Below are 21,518 nucleotides of genomic sequence, written 5' to 3' on the forward strand. Positions count from 1 at the left end.
AACCCAAGAATGAAATTAGAAAATAATCTCACTCAGGGCTCCTGGGTGGCTCAGTCACTAAAGTATCTAACTCTTGGTTTCAGCTTAGGTATATCATGATCTCAGGGTCATGAGATTGAGCCCCCCCACCAACTCAGGACAGTGGGCTCCGTGCTCAGGAGGGAGTCTCCTTCTCCCCCTCTCCCTCTGCCCCCACCCATTCATGCTAGTTCTGGTGCCCCCACAGGCACTCTCTCTCTCTTTCTCTCTCAAATAAATAAATAAATCTTAAAAAAAAAAATAATGTCACAATAGTATAAAAAGACTAGTGTTGCCTGGGTGGCTCAGTGGGTTAAGCCTCTGCCTTCTGGCTCAGGTCATGATCCCAGGTTCCTGGAATCAAGCCCAGCATCAGGCTCCCTGCTCAGGGGAAAGCTTGCTTCTCCCTCTCTCACTTCCTCTGCTTGTGTTTCCTCTCTCGCTGTGTCTCTTTGTGACAAATAAATAAATTCTTAAAACAAAACAAAACAAAACAAAAGAAAGAAAGAAATCAATCCTCCCCTTTCCGGTCAACTGATTGTCAATAAAAGTGCCACAGCAATTCAATAAAGACAGTGTTTTCAACAAATGGTGCCAGAAAAATTAAATATCCATTTGCAAAAAGATTAATTTAGACCCTTATGTCAAACAAAACTGAGTCACAAAAACTAATTCAACCCAAATGTAAGAACTTCACCCGGCGAGTAATTTGATGTCTGGGGCTAGCTCAAGCAAGAGACGTGGAGTGGAAATTTAGTTGGGGCGTTCTTAGCCTGCGGATGAAGCATGTGAGGGACGCTCCATCCTCTATCCGGCAATGGGATGGAGTCCAGGAGAGCGATCTGGGACTGGGGTCTCTGGAACCCAGGTCAAGGAACAAAGAGTGCTTAGGGCATTGTCCAGAGTTCTTTCACCTAGAGTTTTAATTTGCTTGGAGTGCCTTCTATTTCAAGGGCGCCATTGGTGGTGTTAGGCTAAGTGCTAACACCACCAATGGCGCCCTTGAAAGGGCTAAGTGCTAACACCACCAATAGCTGTGAGGGAATAACCAGATACATGACTTGGGTGAGAAGAAAGGTAAGATTGCGCCCAAGGGTTTTTCTGCATCATTAGAAGATCGAGAAGTGTCACTCTTCGACCACTGCAGTACAACTGACTGGGTGATATTCCCGCCCCCCTGAGAATTTTCTGATTATTATAATTACATCCCATCCTTTGCATCTTCTTAATTGTCCATTAACTAACCAGTTTTAGGAGTACAAGATCACATAATCAAATCTAAAAAATGTTGGAAAATAAATGTCTCGTCTCTATCTAATAATACGTAATCCTGTCCTAGAACTACAACCCTGTTTTTAATTGACTGATATTTAAAATCCATAACTTTATTTCGGGATACCAGAAAAAGGAGAATTTTGAGACATTCCCTAAAAGGGCAATTCATTTCCAAGCCTTCTAAAACATATTCCACACTCCCTTTCTCCTAGCGCTCCGCCTCCTTTCGAATCACGTTTCTCGGCTGGAAATCTCGCGAGAGATTGAGTTCTCATGAATTCTCCCAGGAGCCACCGGGCTTCCTCTTCCTCTCAGCGGCCTGGGGTGAGTGAGTGTTTGCCATGTCTCCGGACTGCCGAATCCCCCGGTCATCGCCGCCATCCTGGCTTCGGTGGCGCTAATGTCCGTGCCCCCGGGAGGAAGGCGTCTGCGGCTACTGATTCTTCGCTGAGGGCGATGTCCTTTGGTGCAGGGGGACGTGTCGGAGCAGAAGGCCGCGATGGGCGGGAATGGGGGTGACGAGGGGTACGGGCGGCCTGTCGTCAGTGCGGTTTCTGACTCCGGGAAGCCTGTGTCTTGCGATGAGTGCTGGCCGGGTACGCGGCGCGTGTGTGGCTGCAGCGTGAGAACGTTTTGGGGGGAATTAAAGTCGGGTTGAGCCTTTACCCGTTTGAACGGCTGTTTCAAGTTCGCTGACGCTTATTGTAATGGCCCAGAAGGACCTGGGGAGACGGCGGCACCCTAGAGAAGGAGCGCCCTGCCATGCCGAGGCGTCCAGTCCTTTTACTCCTGAGGATCCAGAGCGGGGGTTGAAACGATTTTCCTGCGGAGGGTCAGAGGGCTGCTGGGTCCGTGTCCTTAGTCTGTGTCAGCATTGCCGCAGCCCGTGGTAGATGCCGGGGGAGAAAAGGATGGCCGCGATGATGGCGTTTCTTAGGACACCTTTGGATTAACCGTGAAAACAAGCACTTTCTGAGCGGCCGTTGGTAGGAGTTCATACGTACTTCCCCTGCCTCGGTTACAGTAAATACGTGTTGACAGAATTCCTCCCCCTCCCTTCCAGGTGACCTCTGAAAATGGTTCGCTATTCGCTTGACCCGGAAAACCCTACGAAATGTAAGTGAACAATATATTCTTCGTGGGGGCGGGGTAAGAGGAACAACGAGATACCCAAAATTAACCAAAACTTTCCGTTTTTTAGCATGCAAGTCAAGAGGTTCAAATCTCCGTGTTCACTTTAAGGTATGGGAATCCACTTTTACGGTCTAAGAGTTGTGTCACATGTTCCAGGGCATCCCCCCAGCCCCCATTCTGAAAAGGTGACTGCAGTGATGCGTTTCTTAGGACACCTTTGGAATTACCGTGAAAATGAATCCGTTCTGAGCGGCCACCTTTGAGACATTGGCTCTGTAATTGTCAAATAATGAGCACTTCAAGGTTCCTGGAATTTGGTAAAACTACAAGAGAACCACTTAAGCTAGTGTAGAGATCAAAATAATGGAGCACAAATAGTTAGAACATGATGGGATTAAAAACGTACACTTCATAGGAGTTTGGGATTTATTTTCCTGTAACTTCAAGCTAATTCTCCATGGCTGGCTGGCTTTCTTTCTTTCTTTCTTTAAAGGATTTTATTTATTTATTTGAGAGGGAGAGAATGAGGGCCAGAGACTGAGAGGGGGAAGGCCCAGGGAGAAACAGACTCTCTACAGAGCAGGGAGCCAGATGCAAGACTCATCCAGGGACTCCAGAATCATGACCTGAGCAGAAGGTAGTCTCTTAACCCAGCTAAGCCACCCTCCCTGGCTTTTAATCACAGATTTTTTTTTTTTCTTCCCTCACTACATTACCTCAGCCTTAAAGAATGGGAAGTCTTTGGGGCACCTGGATGGCTCAGTTATTAAGCATCTGCCTTTGGCTCAGGTCATGATCCCAGGGTCCTGGTATCAAGCCTCCAGAAGCCTGCTTCTCCCTCTCCTACTCCCACTGCTTGTGTTCCTCTTTCACTGTGTCTCTGTCAAATAAATAAAATCTTTAAAAAAAAAAAAAAAAAGGTGGGAAGCCTTTAATTCTGATTCAGTGTAGACATTTTGAAAAACCTAGAATTGAATGTTTGCTTTAAGAATTGTTCTCCTTTAACATGGGTAACTCAGTTTTTCCTGTTTTTACTTAGAACACACGTGAAACTGCCCAGGCCATCAAGGGTATGCATATCCGAAAAGCCACCAAGTATCTGAAAGACGTCACTTTGCAGAAGCAGTGTGTGCCATTCCGTCGCTACAATGGTGGAGTTGGTAGGTGTGCCCAGGTGAGACTTCTTAGTTGCTATCTGAAATGACATTGTAACAGAACGTGATTGGGTGGGGCAGGAATATTTAGACTCTGCCTTTAATCAGGTTCTTCCTGGTTGCTGTGATGACCAACTTAGGACACCTTTGGATTAACCATGAAAAAAAACTGTGTTCTGAGCAACCTTGGTAAAATAAATTCATCTTGGTTGTAACACTGAATTAAATCGGGGGAATGAGTGATCACCTCTTGGATTTCTTTCAGGCCAAACAGTGGGGCTGGACACAAGGTCGGTGGCCCAAGAAGAGTGCTGAATTTTTACTGCACATGCTTAAAAACGCAGAGAGTAATGCTGAACTTAAGGTACCCAAACCATTAACATCTTTATATGTATACAACCTGGATGGTTGTTCAGTTACTGGTGCTGTTGTCCCAGATTTGTTTCTTTGTCTTGATTTTCTCAGTAACTAAATTTCCCATTAATTTTTTAATTTAATCTCTACCTCATATTTCCAGAAGACCAAAATTTTGTCAGTGAAGATCTTCAAAAGCATGGTGTTAAATCTTAACTTTTCCCCTACAAGCTCTCCTATATTTTACTCAAGGGTTTATAACGTCTCTAGTACCATAGACAGACATTCTTGGTGATACGAGTTAAGAATTCACAAAATTTTGTAAATACAAACAGTAGAAATCACTTGGAACAAATAGAGATTGCTTTAGTAGTGGTTAATATCGTTTGCTGCCTATGTTCATAATGGAGAAACATTAAATTTAGTTAATAAAGGGGTCTGTCTCTTCTGTGCATTAGCCATTACCCTTTACATTTGGAAATCTAGGCCAAATGTAGGTCTGGCTATATATAACCCTTCTAGCTGCTAAACCGCTCTACTGAAATCCTGTTTTTCATCAAGGCTTAGAAATTGACACTGTTAGATCTCCCCTTAATGACTTTCAGGGAGGCCACTTACAAACTGCATATAGCATTGGGTTTTGATAAGTTACTTACATTTAAGGAAAGATGCTTAGAATAAAGGTAAAAACAAGTGTTTGAACAGTTTCGCTATGTAATTAAGAATTGCCTTATAAAGGTAAGAACTTGAGCCAGGGATAGGGTTAGTGGTGCTGAGATAAAGGTGTTGATTTTGTTCTCGCTCTTCCAGGGTTTAGATGTCGATTCTCTGGTCATTGAGCACATTCAGGTGAACAAAGCCCCCAAGATGCGGCGTAGGACTTACAGGGCTCATGGTCGCATTAACCCATACATGAGCTCTCCCTGCCACATTGAGATGATCCTTACTGAAAAAGAGCAGATTGTTCCTAAACCAGAAGAGGAGGTTGCACAGAAGAAAAAGGTAAACTGCTCAGTCTTGGTCAGTTTTGTTTGTTTATGATACTGGCTTTTTTGTATTACGTTATATCAGAACTATGTAATTATCTGCTGATGGCCCCACCTACATGTCCATAGCCACTTTAAATGCAATATGGGCAAAAAATGGGCCCTTCCCCTCTTCCTCACCTCTCCAAACTAATCTTGTTTTCAGTAAATGATCAGTTTACTGTTCTTTTCTACTGTTAAGAGTTCTTTAAGCTGGGAACCTGGGAGTGATTCTAGACCCCCTCCCTTCATGCCTAATGAATTTAAATTGTGTTGATTTTACTGCTTAAATATATTGTTTTCCTTTTTTTTTTCTTCTTCTTCTTTAAAATTTCATTTATTTTCTTTTAGAAAGAGTTGGGGGTGGGTGGGGCAGAGGGAGAGACTCTTCAAGCACAGAGCTCCTCTCCGGGTTCGGTCTCATGACCCTGAGATACAGAGCCAAAACTAAAAGTTGGACACTTGACACTTAAATGACAGAGCCACCCAAATGCCCCTATTGTCTTCCATTCTTGTTGCCACTTAGACGTGGTCTCGATGCCTCCAGTCTGCAGCAGACTTCCTGCTTACTCTCATTTCCTTACATCTCTCCCTCCCCCTGTGCCATTTCTCTATGCCAAAAGACTGGACTCCCTTTACATTAACATCGCCTATTTTTCCTGAGTTACAACCTGCTTCTTTAAGATGTAGTGCAAGTTGCTCCAGGAAACTTGTAACAGACCTTTTATTTTTATTTCTTTCCCAGATATCCCAGAAGAAACTGAAGAAACAAAAACTTATGGCCCGGGAGTAAATTTGCACAGAATAAATGCAAATAAAAATAAAAGAGAATGTTGGTTGTCTTTTATTATTAAGTGTATTTCAAGTTTCCTCACAAAATGGATCAAATGAGTTTTCTTCTGATTAGAATTAGAAACATTCTTCTGTTTGTCCTGTGCCATTAATTGTTGTTAACAAACATGCTGTTTTGAATTTCTTGGTGCTTTGCATAATGGAATTTGAGCCTGGGCCTATTTCTGAGTTTTATTCCAGCCACTTTGAACACACCGTACAGTTAATCCAATTACGGTTCACTAGCTTTTATTAGATTCAATTATGCATCCACTGCCAGGTAAATTTTTCAACATTCTTCATTATCCAAAAAAGGAACTGCGGCTGTAGTCTGCCGTCACTCCTCACCAGAACCTGTCCAGTCCCGAGCAACCCGTGTGTGGATGTCTGTGTGTGTGCCTATCCTGGCCATCTCGTGCAAACAGCCCTCTTTCACGGACTTGAACTGCATGACGTTCTCATTTCTCCTGGGTCCACACCCAGAGCGAAGTGCAGGACAAATGCGAGAAACTGCCAACGCTTTCCTACCAACTGAGGGTTCCAGTTTCTCCCGTTGGCTTCCCGCTGTCCTAGTCGGTGTAAAGAGGTACAGCGCTTTAAAGAACTTCGACCTAGTGAAGAGCCTCGACTGCTCTGGGTGACCGCCTAGCCCTCCCGTGCAAGTGCGGTGACTTCCCAGATGGTGAACCACTTCAACTTTTCTCACGGTCTCGGATTTTGCTCGAGTATTCGGGGCAGAGAAACCCCGCTCTTCCTCGCCTTCCGCAGGGCTTGAGCGCCTGGTGGCTGCGCCGGAAGCCAGGCCGCGCCTCCGCTTGCGCGTCACCGTTACGTCCTGGGCGCCCCGCGGCTTACGCAGGCGCGCCTTTGTCGGGCCCCTTTTGCAGCGCCCATTGGCTCCGCGGCAGCACGTCCCTCCCCACGGAAGTGCGGTCATCTCCACTCGGACCCGGTGGTCGCAGGTGAGTGGGGTCGGGTGGGCCCGGACTGGCGCCTGGGGGTCGGGCGGAGGTGGGAGATGGCCCTGGTGCTGTGGAGCCGCTTCGCAGGCTCCAGCCCGGGCGGCGCTGAGCGAGCCCCACCGGCTCGCAGTTGGCCTGCTCTGCGCTCCGCGCGGCCTGCCGGCGCTCTTGGCTCTACCCTGCTTGGCCCTCCAGACGCGCGCCCCTGCCTGCTCTTTCCACCGCCCCCCGCCCGCCTGCTGGCCTGCGTCCCGCCTCTGTCTTTCTGTGCGTTTATTCTTTCGGCGTGTATTGTCGGCTTCACTTCGCTCCCCTTTCATCGTCACCAGCATTCGCTCTTACTCTCTCCTGTCTTTTCAGGCCTTGTCTTGGACTCCCCCTTCCCCGTAAAATGATGTGCTAAACTGGGTTACTTGGAGGGAGGTGGCGTTCCCCCGTGGTACCTGCCCGATTTCTCATAGAGCCCCACGCTTTTCCTCTGTATTCCATTGTCTGGGTCGAAGCCGAATGAAAGAAAATCTCTCTCTTCCAACAGTGTAAATCCATTTCACGTTGTTGTACTATCTGAGAATTAGCTTGGTAAGAGCAAATAAAATATTTTATCAATGTATCCTAGCCACCTTCTAGACCCTTGTAAGCTATGTTTTCCACATGTGTGAAGTAAAATCTCACCCTAAGGAGTCATGTAAGGATTAAGGGAGAGAGGAAATACAGTAGTTTCATCATGAAGAGAGCTAACAATGTTTATAAAAGCCATGATTATGACATAAGTGATTGGTAGCACTTGTTTTTGAGAATTTAAAACACTGTAAAATAGGTAAAAATGAATCTGTGGTGGACTTCCAGTCATTAACTTAACCTAGCCCTCGGAACACTATCAGTTGTGTGGAAGGGTTTATGTTGGGTTGTGAAGGCTTGATAGGAGGGGAATAACTTAATCACTGTATTTTTGCTAGGGAAAAAGGCAAGAGCATTGAGCTAGGAAACTAGAATTCGGAATTCTGGTCTCAGCCAACTCGGGTTACTATTTAGCTCTGTGTGAACTTTGGACAAGTTGCAACGTGTGCGTGCGTGTGTGTGTGTGTGTGTGTGTGGTAACCACCTTTACATAGCATTTAATACACGCACACACTCTTCTGAGCTTTATATTCATTACTGACATATCTAATCCACATTTACATCCCTGGGAGATAAGGCTGTTGTCTTCATTTTCCACAGGAAGGCATCAAGGCAAACTCATTAAATAAATTGCCCAAGAACACCATCTCTAAAGTGGTGAAAGCAGGCTTCAAATCTGGGCAGCAGCAGCCAGTCCGCTCTGATTATTAGGCTCTTGTGTCTGTAAGAGTGCGAGATCTAAACCAGATCACCTCTGCATCTCTCGAGGTCAAATTCTAAATGTCTATGACAAAAATAATGATTCCTTGAAAAATGCTAAAAAAGACTCATTGCTCATTTTGACTGATTCCAATTAGAAAATATGCTCTTTAAAATTTTGAAACAATATTTTGGTAAATTCTTAAATTGTTACTTTAGTTTGACCAGGGGACTGTTTTAAAGAATCCAGCTATGAATCCTTTATAAAACAGCTGATCAATCCTTAATATACATTTATGTTTACTTGTTTATAACTCTTATAATTCGTTTCAAAGTGCCATTACTTTGGGTTATCTCACTTGTGTTGTGAATATTTAAATTGCTTTAGTGTAGTCATGGTGCTGACTCCTTTGCCAGCAAGCTACTAAATTTATAATATTTTGAAAATTAACATCCTGAATTATTAGCTTTATGCAGTGTTCTGAAGCTTTTTAATTTTTCAGGCCTACACTAAGGGATTAAAATCCCTGTAAATTTAAGAGGTCTTTAGTTCAATAGTACATTATGGAAGTAGTATTGGTTCTTTTTCTAGAAATTGGTGATTTGAAGAAATTCCAAGATAATTTCTAATCTTCAAGGAAATTAGAGGTGTTAACTTTTTTAAAAAATATTTTGTTTGAGGGATGCCTGGGTGGCTCAGTTGGTTAAGCATCTGCCTTCGACTTTGGTCGTGATCCTGGGGTCTTGGGATCGAGTCCTGCCTTGGGCTCCTTGCTCAGCAGGGACCCTGCTTCTCTCTCTGCCTGTTCTGCCTGCAGCTCTCCATGCTTTTGCTCTCTCTATAACAAATAAATAAATGAAATCTTAAAAAAAAAATGTATTTGAAAGAGAGCCCCTATGCATGCATGGGGGGAGGGGCAAAGGGAGAGATTCTCAAGCAGACTCCCTGCTGAGCGCTGATTTTTTTTTTCCCAGCTCAGGAGCTTGATCTCCTGACCTGAGCTGAAACCAGGAGTCAGACCACTGACCCCCAGGCCCCTCTAGAGGTGTTCATTTTTTGAAATGGACAACGTACTTAGAACAATCCTAACACCAAATAAAATATTTTTATTACTCAGTTTACCTTAATTGTTATTAAACCGAAAAAAGCAAATACATCAAAGGAGATTTGTTGTCTGGGAAAGTCCTGCTGGTTTGCAGTCTACAGGTCTTTCAAAGTGGTATCTCTCTTTTTTTTTTTTTTTAATCAGCAGTAGAACTCCAGTGCTGTTTCTTTCTTTCTTTCTTTTAAGATTTTATTGATTTATTTGAGAGAGACACAGCGAGAAAGGGAACACAAGCAGGGGGAGTAGGAGAGGGAGAAGCAGGCTTCCCGCAGAGCATGTGGGGCTCTATCCGACCTGAACCGAAGGCAGACACTTAACACCTGAGCCACCCAGGCAACCACCAAAGTGACTTAATGAATTTATTATTACAGGATTTACCCTTAGCCTTGGAGGTTTAGCTAATAAATACTGTCAAGTCTCTGAAGATGGTGAGGCTGAGTTTTGAGAATTACAGGAGTTGATAAAGGCAAAGGGCCTAACTGGCCAGTACCCAGCAGAAGTTAATATCTTTATCCTTAAATTTATGGTTGGGAAGCAGTGATTGGAGAGGTTTGGAGGCAGGCACCTCACTGTTATTTTCATGTCTACCACCTCTTATTCCTTTATAGAGAGCAGCGCTTTTATTTAATAGTCTTGTGCATTTAGCCAATAAATAATTTAGATTTTCCCTTTAATGTAGAAATAGTCCTTTCAAGAATCTTCATCTAGGTAAATGCGTTTAGTTGTTGTTCTGTGATAACCTGATTTGCTTTCTCTCGCACGTCAGCCGCTCAGGAGCTCCAGCCTGGGAGGATGGTGTGCATTCCTTGTATCGTCATTCCGATTCTGCTCTGGATCTACAAAAAATTCCTGGAGCCCTACATATACCCGCTGATTTCCCCCTTTGTTAGTCGTATGTGGCCTAAGAAAGCTCTTCGAGAATCCCACGATAAAAACAAAGGCAAAGTAGACTGTAAGGTAAGAACATTAAAATACCTTGACTCAGGGCAGCTGGGGAGGCTGGTACAGTCAGGGGAAATTACTTGCCTTGGAAAAGGCATGTTTTTGGAACCAGAAACTTCATTAATGTGTTTTAATTTCTTTTTTTCTCTACTTTTGTTGTTGTTGTTAAAGATTTTATTTATTTAGAGAGAGCGTATGAGCCGGGGATGGGGTCGGGGCAGAGGGAAAGATGGAGAAAGAATTCTAAGCAGTCTCCATGCTCAGCATTGAGCCCTTTGTTGGGCTCTCTCCTATGACCCTAAGACCATGATCTGAGCCTAAATCAAGAGTTAAACCAACTGAGCTACCCAGGCGTTTAGGCTTATTTTTTTTTTTTTTTAAGATTTTATTTATATATTAGAGAGAGAACATAAGCAGGGGGAGCTGCAGGTAGAGGGAGGAGGAGAACCAGGCTTCCCACTGAGCAGGGAACCTGATGAGGGACTCCATCCCAGGACCCCGGGATCATGACCTGAGCCAAAGGCAGACACTCAACCAACTGAGTCACCCAGGTGCCCCAATTTCTTTTTTTAAAATAAAGGATTTAGGGTGTTAAGTTAAACATTTGGTTTAAACTAAGGTTTTAAACTAGACCTCTGATTAGTGTGTTTGTTCCTTCTCTTATAGCCAAGATAATTACCAATATTTCTTGGCTGGGAAGAATAATAAATAGCTAATGGAAGAGAAGAGATAATACTAAAATATGCCAGTTTCACTGATTGATAACTTTGGTAAGAGATTTAGTTGGAGGGATCATAGAGATTTTTAAAAAAACAAAATGGGATGCCTGCATAGCTCAGTCAGTTAAGCATCTGCCTTCGGTCAGGTCATGATCCCAGGGTCCTAGGATTGTGTCCCCTGTTGGGCTCCCTGCTCAGCTAGGAGCCTGTTTCTCCCTCTCCCTCTGCCCCTCCCCTAGCTTGTACGCTCTATCATATAAATAAATCAAATCTTTTAAAAAATAAAAAATAAAAAAACAAAATGAAGTTATTTTTTAAAATGAATATTTGGACAACTATTTTTAGCATTGGTTCTTGTTAAGTTCGACTTCACCTGTGTTTTGTACTAATTTAGCCTTCCTGCACATTTCTAGAAGCAGAGTTTTTTTCATTCTTAAATTTGTTGTTGGTTTTTAAAGAGACGATTTCTTATAATGAGTTGTAATAATATCTAAAATGTTCTCTTTTTTTTTTTTAATTTTAGGGTGCAGACATAAATGGATTACCAACAAAAGGTCCGGTGGAAATCTCTGATAAAAAGAAAGACTAAAGTGATTGTTCCAAAGGATCTCATTGTTTTAAAAATGGACCTGATAATATGAAGCACCTTGCTGGCAATTGTCTCTGACCTTTTTCTCTCTGAGACCAGAATTTGGAATAGATAGCTTAGATACTCACCTGATACTAATCAGGAAATACATGATATTTATATTTTAAAAGTGTTTAATTATATTTAATGATCTTATTCCTGAGTTCCTATTTCATTAAAGTAGCTTCCATTTCTATTTATCGCAGTTATGAATAAGTAGAAGGTTTGTGCCAGTAGACACTGCTACTGAACTAGTACTCAAAAATCCTTTTGGTTCAGGCTCTTCGAATTTGAGCGGAGTACAATATTACTGTGAAACAGTGCAGTGGGACTGTGTGGTGAAAGGAGGGGGTTTGGGGAGATGATGAAGACTTCAAATATAAAAATATAATTACTGTCCAGTGGAACGGAGCAGCCTACTTCTGATAGTAGTTCCTGCTTATGGCTCTGAGGAAAATAGAAAAGACGGGGAAATCGGGAAAACGCCTTTGAAAAATGGAATACCTTTTACAAAAATATCTAATGTACATTATAAAATTCGAATCCTTGTTGCATTCCTTCTGTTCTTACAAAGTATATTAAATATTCAGTTTAGTTTGTGGTTCTTTTTTCCTTTGCAGTTTAAATATTTAAAACGGACATCTGTTGCCCTATCAAAAAGCACAAATACACGGTGATAGCATCTGCATAGTCCTACAACAACAATCTTTTCTATTTTTAGTTTTAAAGATTTTATTTATTTGACAGAGATCACAGGTAGGCAGAGGCAGGCAGAGAGAGGAGGAAGCAGGCTCCCTGCTGAGCAGAGAGCCCGATGTGGGAAGGAGGGGCGAAGGCAGAGGCTTTAACCCACTGAGCCACTTAGGTGCCCCAGTCTTGTCTTTTTTTTAAAGCGTACATTGTATCCATTGTTTCACATAACATGACACTCCAGAATTCAATGTTTTTTAATGCAGGACTGGTTGGGTCTCCATATGGTCTTTCATCCCTGTCCTCCTTCACATAAGTGTGGGGATGTATAAATACTCAGAGATGATGAGCCTTATCTTTGTATTGTATGTATTTCTTCTCTGTGGGGTTAGAAGTCCTCAGTCCTAACTGGGGCTCTGTTAAGCTGTGTGGATGGTTAAGTCATTGACCCATCCTTGATTTCATTGATACAAATGATTTCATTTGGATACAAATCAGTAGCTTCTAGTTTTTCTGCTCCAACCCACCTAAAGGATAAATCCCCTTTAGCAACTATATTCAGTTCATAAGATTGTGGTGGGGGTTTTTTGCAGAGGTAGCCCCTGATTATGTTTTTTTTAAGGTATTAAAAGCTATATTATAAAAAAAGGAAATTTGGGGGCACTTGGTTGGCTCAGTCAGTGGAGCTCGCAACTCTTGATCTCGGTGTTGTGGGTCCAAGCCCCACGTTGGGTGTAGAGATTACTTAAATTCTTGGGGGAAAAAAAAGTTCATAGTAAAAGAATGCAAGGACAAGTTAAATGAACAGTTAATGTTCTTTCTCTACCCTTATTCTAGCTCCAAAGATGTAACCACTGGAAGGTATCTGTGTACCTTCTACCAACTTTTTTTTTTTTTTTTTTTTTTAAGTAGGCTCCACACTGGGTGTGGTGCCCAGTGCAGGGCTTGAACTCATGACCCTGAGATCAAGACCTGAGCTGAAATCACAAGTCACATGCTTGACTGACTGAGCCACTCAGATGCCCCTCTAGCAGCTTTCTTAATTTGTTTTTATTAAATATATCATTTCTTTAAAAGTCATCATATTTTAAGTCTTACTATGTCATACTTCCTTAGTCCCCAAAGGCATTACTCATTTAGCTGTTGCTGTGTCTTGTTTATCTCCATATTTCTAAATAATAGGTAAAAATATACTGCTAGGTAAAAATATACAGCTCTTACTTTCTGCCATGGTTCTGATACTGTGGTCTTACACTGTAAGTCCCTCTGCTTCTACACCTCCTTCTAATATGTTTTTGTAAATTTGGGTTGTCATTAATTAGTATATCATGAGTGCACCAGCTGCCTTCCATTTGCCCCTCCAAATCTGCTGCCTTTACCCTACTTTGATGCCCAAGAAACTATATGAACTACACCAACAGACTCTAGACTCTGTTGAGTTTTCCCAGTGAGGCTCTATAAGGGAGGAAGGGAAGTAAAGTGGAAGGTCAAGTTATTACTCCCTCTGCTGCCTCTCTCCTGGTTCTCTTCTCGGTAATTGTGTTCCTCAGCCAAAAGTCCTGCACCTCAAGTTGGCCAACTGCGTGTGACTTCATTTGCCACTAACTTCTCCCTCACTGTCCTTTTGGGCTTGATAGGGGTGATCACATCTCTTACTGCTGGTTCTGGGTTACTGTGTTATCTCAAGGGTGCCATCCACTTTCTGGGACGCTGACTTACACGATTAGCATCGGGAACTCCTCACTGTAGAGTATGTGCGTGGACTAGTCTCCGCTTACCATCAGCTTCTACGGTTTCCGTTACCTGCTGTCAGCCACGATCTGGAAGCAGGTAATCCTCCAGGTGTATGGTCAGGTCAACAGTAGCCTAACAGCTACAGCACAATGCCAACTCCACCTAATTTCACCTCATGTAGGCATTTTATCCTCACGTCATCAAAAGTAGAAAGGTACAGTGAAGTAAGATATTTTGAGAGTGATCGCATTCACAGCTTGTTACAGTAGGTGATAATTGTTCTGTTAATCTCTTACTGGAATTTATCTTAAGTTGTCTTAAAAATTTTGTTTATTAGAGCAAGAGTGGGGAGAGGGGCAGTAGGGGAAGCAGACTCCCCATTGAGCAGGGAACCTGATGCGGGTTTCCATCCCAGGACCCTGGGATCATGACTTGATGATCATGGGATCATGACAAAGGCAGACGCTTAGCAACTTAGCCACCCAGGTGCCCCGCTGTATCTGGTTTATGAATTTAACTTTGTCATAGGTACATACGTGTAGGGAAAAACAGTACGTCTAGGGTTCAGTGCTATCCATGGTTTCAGGAATCCACTGTGTGTCTTGGGATGAATCCCCCACACGTAAAGGGGGGACTACTGTAGTGTGAGTGTGTTTCACATACAAGCATTGCTTTCCAGGAGTTATTAATGACCTCTTTCCCCACACACATCCTCTCCTGACTTGTTGCAGAGGACTGGCATGCAGAGGTGGTTTTGGGGACTTTCCTTTATCTCTCTGTGCTGGATCTCTTGATTCCTGGATCCCACATCCTCTTTCTTCATTTGCACTCTCATTTTTTTCTGTAGCACACCAGTTTTCTAATTTAATAGTCTTGGAGGTTGAGTATGAATAATTTTGAAAATTTCCCTGGATCATGCGGGTTCCTGGAAGCCCACCTTCCTAAGAATTGCTGGTCTTCTGAGGCCTTTGCCCTTCTTAACAGTCATACCCAAGCACTGGTTCCCAGTCTCGTGTTTTCCAAACTAGTAAAAAAAAAAGTTTTTTAAAGGGTTGAGCGGACTGATACTAATACACCATTGACAACATTATTTGGCCCGCTAAGAGTATTTTAAGAAGGTATAATAGATTATCACCATTATTTCATAAGACATTTTGACACCAAAAGAATGAAAATAGAATAAAGGAAAACAATAGCCCATTAGTTTGAATAAATGTATGAAAAATTTTTGTGGAAAATTCACTGTTTTGTCCATAATTCTATGTCTTTTTTCTTTTTCTTTTTCTTTTTTTTTTCTTTAAGATTTTATTTGTTGGGCTCCTGGGTGGCTCAATCATTAAGCATCTGCCTTCAGCTCAGGTCTTCTGAGATCAAGCCCCACATCGGGCTCCCTGCTCAGCGGGAAGCCTGCTTGCCCTCTCCCAATCCCCCTGCTTATGTTCCCTCTCTCACTGTCTCTCTGAAATAAATAAATAAAATCTTTTAAAAAAATTTTTGAAGAGATTTCATTTATTTGAGAGAGTATGCTCACGAGCAGGGGGAGGGGCAGAGGGAGAAGGACAAGAAGACTCCCCACTGAGTGCGGAGCCTGATGCAGGGCTCCATACAGGGCTCCAACCTAGGACCCCGATATCACAACCTGATCCAAAATCAGACGATTAGCTGTCTGAGCCACCCAATTGCCCCTTTATTTTTCTTCTTTTTATAGTTGACTGGTAAAAACATCACCTACCCTTGCACTGGATTTGGTAGCCACTGTTCTATACCACACAAGTGTTCTCTTGTCCCAAAATACCAGTCCCACCATCCGTCAGTCATGTTTCCAGGGTGCGTTTCTAGTAAAAGCTACTGTGTTAAACACAAACACCTGGCACTGTGCACGAGTATGTCACTTGTATGATCTTATCTGCTTCTTAGAAAACCTTGAAATCCAGAGAAATAGGAACATAGGGTTTGAATATGTTACATGGAGCGTCCAGGATTTCAAAACTATCCTCTTAGGTCTTAAAATATTGATCCTTTATGAAGCAGATACAGCTCCTAAGACCTGCAAGATCTCAGTGGGAGTAACTGAGCAGAAATGGAGAGGGGAGTGTGCACCGGGCAGTGTTCGTGGACCTGTTTTCAAGTTTCAGTTTTGCTCTCCTTGCACCAGCTTGACTGACTGACCCAGTTTTCAGTGGCTTATTTTTGCCTTAGCTCATTTTAACAGCACTTCCGGTCTCTCTGTGAGACAGGCTCATTTTCCCAGCTAATTCTTCAAGGCTCACCTGAAAGACTCAGTTTTTGTCCCATTTTCTTCACTACTAAGCTGCCTTCCTCAGAAACAGAGGTGAGTCAGCACTTCCTCAAAGCGACTACCCCTGACCAGTTGGTCAACTTGACAGACCGACAGGATAGAAAAGTACTTTTTTAACCACTGATCTTAAGCCTTCTGAACTCTCTACAGCTAAATGTCCTGAGTGCATTCATAATCAAAAGGAAAGAAGGTCCCTCATAGTTTCCTCCCCAGGGAGCTATTGGCTTCCATTCTCAAAGCCTTATTCATTGGCATAGTGACAGCTTTTTAAGACAGAAGACTTTGGGGGTGGCTCAGCGGGTTAAAGCCTCTGCCTTCGGCTCCGGTCATGATCCCAGGGTTCTGGGATCGAGCCCCGCATCGAGCTCTCTGCTCAGCGGGAGCCTGCTTCCTTCTCTCTCTCTCTCTCTCTCTCTCTGCCTACTTGTGATCTCTGTCTGTCAAATAAATAAAACCTTAAAAAAAAAAAAAAAAGACAGAAGACTTTGGGTAAACCTAAATGAAGCAAGAGGTTAAAATTAAGTAGGTAAGAAACTGTAGGGAAATGGAAGGGCCAGTGTGTGGTAGAGTGGACACAAAATACACTAAATACTCCAAATGCTGAGCTTGTAAGGATTTCTGACTACCTCTAGACCAATGCTCTCATTTCTACTATGGTTAAGGGAAGTAGCCAAGATTCTGGAACAGGGCAAGAGTGGGGTTTCCTGTAGGATTGCTATGTACAGTTGTGCTGTACGTGCACTGCCCAACTTCAGAGGGTACCATTCACATGGACAACAATGTAAATGATGCCTTTAGACCTATGCATTGCACACCCACAGCTACAGACAGAAGTCCTGCTCCTCACGTGTAATTCAGCAGGTGATGTTTCATACTTACTTGGTGTGTTCCTTTTCTATTGCCGCATAACAGATTATCACAAATTTAGTGGTTTAAAACAGCACAAATTCATCACCTCACAGTTTTTGTAGGTCAGAAATTGATGTTGTATGGCTGGATTCTCCGCTCAGGGTTTTACCAGGCTGAAAACAGGATGTTGGCCGGTCTGCGGTTCTCATCTGGGCTCCCAGGCTTGCTGGTTGTCAGCAGAATCCATTTTCTGGCTGTCATAGGACAGGTCCTGGTTAGCTAGGGATCACTGTTAGCTCCCAGAGGCTGCTTGTAGCTCTCGGCATGTGGCTCCCATAGACAGCCTACAACATGGGTGTTCGCTTTCTTCCAGGGCAGCTGGAGCATGTCCCTCTGACTTCTAATCTCCCTTGATTAAATTAGATCTGCCTAAATAATCTGTTTTAAGGTCAGCTAGTTTGGGACCTTAATTACCTCTGCAAAATCCCCTCAACATCTGTGCCTAGGTTAGTATTTGATCGGTGTTGGGAAGAAAGTGTGTGTCTATCAGAGGCCAGGTATCCAGGGGCACCATCTTAGAAGTCTGCCTACTACACTTGTCCCCTTTCCTGATTAATTATTCTAGTATTTCAATCACTTGGGAATCCATCTGGATACCATCATCGCCATGGATCAGAACATCCACACTTCACTGGTTTTGTTTTTGTTTTTGTTTTTGTTTTAAGATTTTATTTACTTATAGGCAGAGAGGCAGGCAGAGAAAGAGGGGAAGCAGGCTCTCTGCTAAGCAGAGAGCCCGATGCGGGGCTCAATGCCAGGACCCTGAGATCTTGAACTGAGCCGAAGGCAGAGGCTTTAACCCAGTGAGCCACCCAGGTGCCCCAGACTTCACTGGTTTTAAACTCTGAAGAGTTTACAGTCTTGAAATTTAAGGAGCTACTCAGCCTTTTCTGACCCCAAATTGGATGGCTAGAAATAATTTCAGGTAGAGGGGAAGAAGAAAGTAATTAAATAGTATATTTCATAGAAGAAGGGCCGTAAATATATAGAAACATATGTTTCAGCTGGGAAATGCAAATCAAAACTACAATGAGAAACCATCAAAATGCTTAAAATTAAAGATCGGGTGTTGGGAGGATGAACAGAAGAGGCTCCTACAAACTGCTTGTGGGAGTGCAAATTGGTACAACCACTCTAGGAAAGAATCTGGCATTATCTGGTAAAGCCGAACATGCATATACACTCTTTCCTAGAGTTTATATTCCTACAGTCTAGATTCCAGAGAAAACTGTATACCTGTGTATCAGTAGATATACAAGAATATTCTTAAAAACACTGCTTATGTAATAGCCCAAACAAAACAAAACAACCCACAGAAAGTCCATCTAAAATAGGAAGAATAAATAAATTGGTGTGAAGGGACACCTGGGTGGCTCAGTGGGTTAAAGCCTCTGCCTTCGGCTCAGGTCATGATCCCAGGGTCCTGGGATTGAGTCCTGCATCGGGCTCTCTGCTCAGCAAGGAGCCTGCTTCCCCTCTCTCTCTGCCTGCTTGTGATCTGTCTGTCACATAAATAAATAAAATATTTAAATAAATAAGTAAATAAATTGGTGTGAATAAGCCCCATTATCATGCTCTAAGTGGGGTTCCAAAAAATCCCATTGTGTAAACAGTGGGATAATATACTTTGAGATTAATGAAATTATGGGACAAGCTTGCTTAGTTTACCTGACCAGAGCCAATCAGCAATTGTTTGATATCCAAATTCACAAAATATGCATATTCTAGAATACTATGCAACAATGAAAAATACATGAACTCAGAAGTCATCTGTGTTGCTTAAAGTATGAATAGTGATTACTTCTGAGGGATATTAGTTGGAAAGGAGAACAAGTGAGTTTTCTAGTGCTCTGGAAATGTCCTAGATCTTTTTTTTTTTTTTTAAGATCTTGTTTTTAAGGGCACCTGGGTGGCTTCAGCTCAGGTCATAATCTCAGGGCCCTGGAATCGAGTCCAACATCGGGCTCTCTGCTTGGTGGGGAGCCTGCTTCCTCCTCTCTCTTTCTCTGTCTGTCTCTCTGCTTACTTGTGATCTCTTGCTGTCAAATAAATAAAATCTTTAAAAAAAAAAAAAAAAAGAGAGATCTTGTTTTTAAGTAATCTCTATATCCAATATGGGGCTCAAACATACAAGCCTGAGATCAAGAGCCCATGTTCTCCAAACTGAGCCAGCCAGGTGCTGATTGGAAATTTTCTATATCTTGATGTGAGTGGTAGTTACACAGTATGTAGGTAGGTAAAGACTTAGATATAGCCTTAACATTTGACAGTTTACTAGAGGTAAGTCAATAACAAAAGTAAATTAATTTAGAAAGTGAATTCTTAGATGCTTGAGTCCACATGGGTAAATCCCAAAAAGACTTCTGAAAGAAAAAAGCAAGTCACAGAGGAATACATACTGAATGATTCTGTTTCTATATGGTTTAAAAACAGGCAAAACTAAGCAATATGTTATTTAGGGATACAAAGGTAGTAAAAATTTCTGAGTCTAGAGAATTATTAGAGCAGTTAAGATGGTGGTTCCCTTTTGGGGGAGACATATGCTCAAGAAGCACTTGGGTGGCTCAGCGTGTTCAGTGTCTGCCTTCGGCTCAGGTCATGATTCCAGGATCCTGGGATCGGTCATGATCTCAGGGACCTGGGATCGAGCCCCACTTAGAGCCCCGAATTGATCTCTCTGCTCAGCGGGGAGCCTGCTTCCCCCTCTCTCTCTGTCTGCCTCTCAGCCTTCTTGTGATCTCTGTCAAATAAATAAATAAAATCTTTAAAAAAAAGAAAAGGAAAAGCACAGAGGGGACTTTTGGGATATTGTCATTCTGCTTCTTAGCTGGGTTGTGGGTTTCACATTATTCTTAGACTTAAATTGTGTCTGTTATAGATTTCTTTTCATGTATAATATGTCTCACAATTTAAAAAAGAAACAGCAGCAGCATGGGTCACCTCTGCAAAACTCTTCACTTACTAATGCGTAGTTCCTAAATTTTAATGTAATGTTATTCTACAAACAATGCACTGATATAATCTTTAATGTTAAAAAGTTTTTTTTTAATGTAGATAGTATAAAAATTCCTCCTAATCACCCTCATCTTGTTTTTTTTAACTTTTATTTGCATTTATTTTATGCAGAATTTATTCCCTGGCCGTGTATTTTTGCTTCTTCAGTTTCTTCTGGGATAGCTTTTTTTTTTTTTTTTTTTTTTTTTTTCTGTGCAGCCTCCTCTTTTGGCTTAGGAGCAATGTGTTCTTTTTCAGTAAGGATCATCTCAGTGTGGCAGAGAAATTCCTGTCTGTGTTAATCTGACCATGAGCCCTGTACTTGTGTACAAGATGTACATGGTGGCATCCTGGAGGCTTTGTCCTCCTGGATGTGTTCCATGACCAGAGAATCGACATTTAAACACTTGAGTTCAGCAGCATTCTCTGCACTTAGAAGCCTGTGCATTTTTCAGCACTCTCTTTGTGTCACCGACCCTGTGTCCAGCCCCACTGGGTTGCCTGGCCTCACCTGCCAACTCTGCCATTGGAGCAAGGGAAGGCACACATTGCCTCTGCAAAGTGCCAGCTTTCAGACACGTGGTGGCTTTTCTGATCTGCATACCTTTGAAGGCCTGAGCGGTTCCCCAGCACGTTCTTTTTTTTTTTTTTTCCCCCAGCATGTTCTTAAAGTGAATGCAAAGATGTGATCCTCTCGATTTGCATGATTTGGTAGGGGCTCTGGGTCAAGTGAATAGCAAACCATTTTCCGGAGCACACCGCAGGACGCTTCCGAGAAAAGCCATCCTAGATGTTTTTCTGTAGTGACTTTTTTTATTGTTAACTTTGAAAATAGACTTTAAGCAATCTATAGGACAAGAAGTGAAATGAACGCAGGAACAATCTTTCAAAACCTACTCATCTGTTATTCTCAATGTTTATGTTTTAATTTTTACTGTGAGACTAGTACATGCTGAACCCCACGCACCTACAACAGTGCCTGACCCAGAATAATCAATATTTATGGAATGCATAATGAATGTTCTTTCCAAAAAATTGTGATTTCAAGATGTATGTATATTAGACAAAGTAAAAAGCTCTTCCTTACTCTTCTCCTTCGCATGCTCTTTTAATTCTGATGTTTGTGTCCAAGGAAAAAGCTTCTACATTTTGTGACTCCCTCACTCTGCTCTTCTTGGGAAATTTTATCTTTTGGTATTCTTTTACTAGAGGAGAGTTGTGTGCCCTTCGGGGTCCATTGCCACCTGTTGGAGGCAGTGAACCCTTGATAGGTTGGCTGTGGCGATATTGTGATTTATAATTAATATATTTGTGGTCTTCACATTTCTGGCACACAGCTCCTAAAACTCTTGGAATTTCCTTCTGGAACAGAGCAACAAAGGGGTCTTTTGATATGTTAATGATGCAATTTGACCCTCCCCTTGGGA

General features: G+C 42.5%; 2 protein-coding genes, 3 non-coding genes and 1 pseudogene across 6 annotated transcripts; 5 read left to right on the plus strand and 1 right to left on the minus strand.

Annotated features, from left to right (window-relative positions):
* Positions 1–2,208: 2,208 nt before the first annotated feature.
* Positions 2,209–2,274, plus strand: LOC131811989 (small nucleolar RNA SNORD58). Its single transcript, XR_009346222.1, has one exon. It is a non-coding gene; the product is annotated as a small nucleolar RNA SNORD58 (small nucleolar RNA).
* Positions 2,275–2,354: 80 nt separating this feature from the next.
* Positions 2,355–5,791, plus strand: RPL17 (ribosomal protein L17). Its single transcript, XM_059139714.1, has 6 exons — positions 2,355–2,409; positions 2,495–2,535; positions 3,467–3,601; positions 3,847–3,945; positions 4,746–4,937; positions 5,706–5,791. The coding sequence occupies exons 1-6, from the start codon at positions 2,370–2,372 to the stop codon at positions 5,751–5,753; spliced, it is 555 nt and encodes a 184-aa protein (XP_058995697.1). The 5' UTR covers positions 2,355–2,369; the 3' UTR covers positions 5,754–5,791.
* Positions 2,617–2,681, plus strand: LOC131811988 (small nucleolar RNA SNORD58). The gene has a single exon (XR_009346221.1). It is a non-coding gene; the product is annotated as a small nucleolar RNA SNORD58 (small nucleolar RNA).
* On the plus strand, positions 3,701–3,766 carry LOC131811987 (small nucleolar RNA SNORD58). The gene has a single exon (XR_009346220.1). It is a non-coding gene; the product is annotated as a small nucleolar RNA SNORD58 (small nucleolar RNA).
* Positions 5,792–6,606: 815 nt separating the features above from the next.
* On the plus strand, positions 6,607–12,059 carry C11H18orf32 (chromosome 11 C18orf32 homolog). Of its 2 annotated transcripts, none has more exons than XM_059139715.1 (3): positions 6,607–6,753; positions 9,943–10,133; positions 11,361–12,059. In XM_059139715.1, the coding sequence occupies exons 2-3, from the start codon at positions 9,969–9,971 to the stop codon at positions 11,424–11,426; spliced, it is 231 nt and encodes a 76-aa protein (XP_058995698.1). In that variant the 5' UTR covers positions 6,607–6,753; positions 9,943–9,968; the 3' UTR covers positions 11,427–12,059. The 2 variants fall into 2 exon arrangements, with proteins under 2 accessions (XP_058995698.1, XP_058995699.1); XM_059139716.1 differs by lacking the exon at positions 6,607–6,753 and adding an exon at positions 7,198–7,332.
* An 8,167-nt stretch (positions 12,060–20,226) lies between these two features.
* On the minus strand, positions 20,227–20,836 carry LOC131811053 (large ribosomal subunit protein uL22-like; annotated as a pseudogene).
* Positions 20,837–21,518: the final 682 nt, after the last annotated feature.

The sequence above is a fragment of the Mustela lutreola genome, chromosome 11 (assembly GCF_030435805.1).
Source record: "Mustela lutreola isolate mMusLut2 chromosome 11, mMusLut2.pri, whole genome shotgun sequence".
Lineage (NCBI taxonomy): Eukaryota > Metazoa > Chordata > Mammalia > Carnivora > Mustelidae > Mustela > Mustela lutreola.